The 5506-nt window shown below is 41.2% G+C and overlaps 1 protein-coding gene across 1 annotated transcript; it reads right to left on the bottom strand.

The window, feature by feature from the left end:
• Positions 1–2443: 2443 nt before the first annotated feature.
• OTOR (otoraplin) lies at positions 2444–5063 on the bottom strand. The gene is made up of 4 exons (NM_001037484.2): positions 4907–5063; positions 4400–4539; positions 3394–3504; positions 2444–2537 (listed from the first exon to the last, which is right to left on the bottom strand). Exons 1-4 carry the CDS (start codon positions 5019–5021, stop codon positions 2514–2516), a joined length of 390 nt encoding a protein of 129 aa, NP_001032561.1. The 5' UTR covers positions 5022–5063; the 3' UTR covers positions 2444–2513.
• Between the last annotated feature and the right edge of the window lie 443 nt (positions 5064–5506).

Below are 5506 nucleotides of genomic sequence, written 5' to 3'. Positions count from 1 at the left end.
CCGTTCCCTGAGCAGGGCTCAAACCTGGGCCTCTTGCATTAGGAGCATGGAGTCTTAGCCACTGGACCACCAGGGAGGTCCCTCACTCGCACTGGCACCCACTGCCCTGCCCCAGGCCGCCTCCCTCTCCCTAAGTGGGCTCGTGGACCCGACTTGTCTGTGCTACCCATGTCCAAATCTCATCTTATTTCCTTATCCTTCCATAAATCTTATGAATTAAATGTGTACGCTTTTTTCCTGTTTACCTGTCCTACAACAGTTTTAACTCTTAGGTCCAGCCACAGGGTCGAGAAGGGTAGAAGGAAGTTTTCCCCTTCCTACGACGTGTCCGTGAATCCCCGAGGGTCCTGTTAAGATGCAGGTTTTGATTCAGAAGGTCTGCGGTGGGCCCTGAGACTCCACTTTCTAACCAGCTCCCAGGTGACGCCCTGCCCCTACTGGTCCAGGGATGACTTTTTGCTTTCCCAGAGCCTGCTGCTGCTAAGTCACTTCAGTCGTGTCTGACTCTGTGTGACCCCATAGATGGCAGCCTACCAGGCTCCCCCGTCCCTGGGATTCTCCAGGCAAGAACACTGGAGTGGGTTGCCGTTTCCTTCTCCAATGCATGAAAGTGAAAAGTGAAAGGGAAGTCGCTCAGTCGTATCTGACTCTTAGCGACCCCATGGACTACAGCCCACCAGGCTCCTCCATCCATGGGATTTTCCAGGCAAGAGTACTGGAGTGGGGTGCCATTGCCTTCTCCTTCCCAGAGCCTAGATGGTATTTAAAGTTCCTGCAAGAGTTTTCCTTCTTTTCCAGCAGGTGAGCCCGCAGGAGATATGAATCAGTCAATGAGCTCTGAATTTCTGGATGAGACCAGTCCTGAGGGTGGGAGCAGATTTGGGCCAGGAGGGAGCCTACAGCTGGAAGCCCTGTACCTGAGGAGTGAGGCTGGATGCCTGAGCCTGGGCAGATGGGGGTTCTGGGTAGACTGACGGCACAGTGGGGGTGCTGGATGTCTTGAGAGGTGATGGGGTATCTGGAATCAGGGGAGGACAGCAAGTAACAGGCAGATAGAAACAGAGGTTGGATAAATGCCTCTTGCCTTAAAATTGTGTTGAGAGATCTAGATGCTGCCTGAAACATTTTAGGAATAAAGTGAGTAGAAAAAAAAGAAGAAAAAAAGGGTTTGGGTTTAAGGGCTTTTACTTGGGGGATACCATTTTATTCGACTGACCTCCATAAGAGTTTGGCAAAAATATATTCACCCAAAGTCACAGTGGACACAGCTGTAAAATGACCCTGGGGTCCAAGTCTCCAACCTGTCCTAAAAATCCTCCTCTCTATGCTTGTGGGATGATCAGACCGCAGAAAACGGGAACAAATCTCATTCCCAACTCCCACCTCCCAGACTTTCTATTCCTCAAGCTGAAAGTGTTTTTAAACATTTTTAACTCGGAAATTGTGAAAATTTTGAGTGTAGCACAGGCATTTTAATTACATGTAAACAAACAAACAAAAGCTCATGACTACATCAAAAGAATTACATTAGTAACACACAATCAAAGCTGATTTCCAGTTAACTGTGAAAAAACTTGTGGGCCCATCAGGATTACCAAACCTGAATCCCCTCACCAGATGTCTTAGCATATTACCCTTGACTTAGGGAAGAGGATATTCAAAGTTGAAATAGAAGTGGACAAAATAACCCACAGACTTTTTTTAATATTTTGATTTGAAGCTTGAATAATATCCAGTAATAGCACATAATAAGGGGGAATTATTATATTACAAATATTTCATAAAGCACCCCACCACTTAAACTGATTTAAAATTTAAAAGTTTAATTTAAATTTAAAATTATTTAAACTTTATTAAAATTAAAATTCATTGAAATTAAAATTTTACATTATTTAAAATTTGGGGAGAGGTAAATTTATTGTTCAGAAGGTAAAGTTATTCAACTGAAATAATTTGTGAGACATTTTTTTAAAAGAAATTTAGAAGCATAGTCCAACAGTTCTTTTTCTCCTCCAGCAGCTTCACACCCCAAAGGCATCAAATATTATGTCCATTGGGGTACATTATAATATTGCAGCTGGCCAGAGAGACTAGAAGACATCATGTCCAAAAAAAAGAACCATGACCTTAAGTTTATTCGAGGATCCAAAGAGCTGGGAAGAATTACTATTTAGAAATAACTATAAATGAACCATCTTCTATTTGATCCCTTTGTAAGAGAAGGCTCTAGGCTGAAAAACTAATTCTCTGCTTTCAACTCACCCATTTGAGGCAAACGTCAGCCAGTTCCATGTAGTCTGGAAGACCAGACCAGGAGAACATTCCCCCTCCCATTTTCCTTTCCTTCTTCCTCCTTCACCCTCTCCTCTCCTCTCCCCTTTATCTGCCATCTCCAGGCTCAAGTCAAACCCTTGAAACAAAAGTCAGAAAACAGGGACAGGTATTTTTTGGTTGTTTTGTTTTTTTCCTTTATTTCTGAAGTTTCCTTTCTATCGGTGAATTTGTCTAACTTCTTACTCGCAGAAAAAGTCAATATCCTAGGGAAAAAAAAAAGCGAAAAAAGACTGAGCTGAGCATGCAGGACCAAAAAACAGATGTACATTCTTTATTTAAAATCATACATAATCAAAGGGAAATTTGGAGTTAAAATACGTAAAGCTTGAACCCCAAGAGTATGACTCAAGTTTTACTTTAACTCAAAAACTACTTAAAATGAAAATTCTCAAATACACTTTTAATTTATGATTCTTTGACACATTCAAGTTCAATGCTAAGACATGATGACAAATGAGTTGCATTTGTGTAGGTTGGTCAATGTTTTAAAGTTTTTTTTTGCACAGTGATTAGCTCCAGAAGAATTATTTCAAAATAACCACCTTGCAAAGTCACTCAAAAAGGATCTTTTATTTCTGTTTTGGTTATACAAGACCCCAGAGCATTAGGAAAAGGATGGTTCTTTTTCATACATAAGTAGGGTCTCTCTATCACAAAAACAGGCATTCAAATTTTTTCCAGAATGTTTTGATTTTATTAAATAAATGATAAATACAGGTGCTGATATTTTTCTCAGACCAAGTGTTTAGTTGATAAGTGAGCCTGTCAGTAAGAGTCAGTCAATACTATTTTGGCTTCTTTCTTTGTGACGTGGAGTCATTTCCAGGATAACTTACAACTAAAACACTTTCTCTAGTGACAGAGAGAGTTCACTAACCTTTCCACATTGACAGTAGGTATAAATGCTCTCCCAAGTCTCGTTGCCTAGAGACGTCACCCTTGGAAGTGGGGGACTTTACCTGACGCAGCTTGTAAGTTGCATGATGCATCTTTTTACACCTGCCTACGTCTACATTCTGAGTCCTTCTCTCCCCTCTCCCCAGCCCCAGGGACGCTTACCGTGGTAGGAACTTCCTTGGTGGCTTCTTGGTACACATGTTGTTCCTGGACCAAGTTGCTGGGAAAATAACCCACGGTTCCCATTTCATCCTCAGACTGATTGCCATAGACCTGAGTGCCCAGAAATGTAACAGAGAGGGGAAAGCAGATGTGATACTCTTTTGGAAACCCTCAGGCATCCTCTTTGTTGTCCATGAGAATCATAAAACTACCAATGCCTTGCTTCTCAAGTTCACTCCCAGCAACTTTCAACCCACAGAGACTGTGTGTCTGTTCTTTTGTGGCCCACTCTTACTGGTCTCCCTACTTTTAGCATTGCATCGTGCCATCTGTGAACTGCCCAGAAATCTTTTTTGGAACCCATAAATGAAGTCTGTATCTTTTTTTTGTTTTGGTTTTAAGTAAATAGACACTGTTATTTTAAAGAACTTTTAAAGGACTCTCCCCATTTTTTAAAATTCAAGTGAACATATTCTTGAGTGCATTTCAGATTTAACTCTCCATTACTTGAGAATATGTCTCTGGAGCTGGAGCTGCAGTGGGGGACAGTAGATCAGTTCAGTTTCATCCCTCCCCAGGGCCCACCCCTGTGTGTTTTAACTGAAGAAAGCAGATTCTTTGGAGTGAACGAGGGTGCTAAAGTTTCCTTAAAAACACTGAAATGTAGCCTGACTGCCAGCACACATGCCTTTTACTTGGCAAATCCACTCAAGTATTTTTGAATAAGGTTCAAACTCTTTGGGATGTTCACGCCCCCATGTGTTCGACTACATTCTCTTGCCAAAACAGCAGATAAACCTACATTGGGTTTTGTGATGAAGTTTTCCTTGTTTCTTTAAAATGCAATAAAAGCAAATATACATGAAGTATTGCATAGCCACAGCTCCCCTATTGTTCTTAACAGCTAGTTTTAAATATTAAAAGGCATCGAAGATAGGTAACAGAGGAAAAGTTAAGGGCAACATATGTCAAGATATTTTATATATTTTAAATGATCTCGTCTTACGCTGCCAGCCCAGAATTCTCCAGCTTCATTTTCTTTTACCAGCTTTGAGTAAACATAGATCCACTGTCCTTTTTTAACGTTAATGAATCTACAGTCCGGAGCATTGTAATCTTCTTGAGCTCTGGCCAGAGAAATAGTATCTGGAAGGAAAAACCATGAAATAGTATCTTGAAGAAGAAAGCATGGACGCCTGGGTTTTATAACAGGGAAAACCACAGAGCATATCAGAAGACTAGGAAATCACAGTGACTAACACCTCCTGGTTTATAGCTCACATTCAATTCCAGAAGATAACTAAGGTTATTAAAACAGCATCCAACAGAATCTTAGCCAAGTGAATTCTTCATGCTGAGACACAAAAGGCACAGACCCGGAGAAACGACACTAATCGCATGCACATTAGAGAAGATTCACTTCCAAATACAATTAGATTCTACGCTATTAGTGGATATTTTTTTTTTCAATTATATAATAGAAAGGTAATAAAAGGTGTAAAAAAGTCCTTACAGACACATTCATCATCTGCACACAGCTTCTTGGAACCAAGTCTGTCCATAAATATTCCATGCACAGCACATATGGCCACAAGACCTGGGAGGAAAAGTAACACCAATCTTGCCATCTTCCTCTTTTGCTGTTTTTGCTTTCGCCCTTTGAGTGGAAGTGGAGACTGACTTCAGTGCTTCCTGTCTTTTATGTGAAAGCCAGACATCTGGGCGAGTCCCCTGCAGCCAATGGGGAGGTAGCTACCCGTGCCTCGGCCTCCATAGCAGTGACGGGGCTCTAGGGGTTCTTCAGCATTGGAATTTCTAAAGAGACTCAAACGCTGTGTCTTTTTTTTTTTACACACAAATGCTATCCAGAATAGTCCACTATTTTAAAAACACTTTTTATTTTATAGTGAAGTATAGCCGATTAACAATGTTGTGATAGCTTCAGGTGGACAACAAAGGGACTCAGTCATACACATACGTGTATCCCGACTCCCCCAGACTCCTCTCCCATCCAGGCGGCCACATAACATTGAGCAGACTTCCCTGTGCTATACAGTATGTCCTTGTTGGTTATTCATTTTGAATTCATTCTCAAAGTCCATAGACTTATATC

This window comes from Bos taurus, chromosome 13, assembly GCF_002263795.3.
Source record: "Bos taurus isolate L1 Dominette 01449 registration number 42190680 breed Hereford chromosome 13, ARS-UCD2.0, whole genome shotgun sequence".
NCBI classification, from domain to species: Eukaryota; Metazoa; Chordata; class Mammalia; order Artiodactyla; family Bovidae; genus Bos; species Bos taurus.
The sequence above is the reverse complement of the archived record's forward strand: the minus strand, read 5'-3'. Positions and strand labels throughout refer to the sequence as shown.

What these genes read in the sequence shown, in the direction of transcription:
- OTOR (NM_001037484.2), bottom strand. Translation starts at nt 5,021, where the DNA reads ATGGCAAGATTGGTGTTACTTTTCCTCCCAGGTCTTGTGGCCATATGT. An exon ending in TGCAGATGATGAATGTGTCT is followed by an intron (nt 4,540 to 4,906) that starts GTAAGGACTTTT and finishes TTTTCCTTCCAG; the next exon opens with ATACTATTTCTCTGGCCAGA. An exon ending in GAGAATTCTGGGCTGGCAGC is followed by an intron (nt 3,505 to 4,399) that starts GTAAGACGAGAT and finishes CTGGGCACTCAG; the next exon opens with GTCTATGGCAATCAGTCTGA.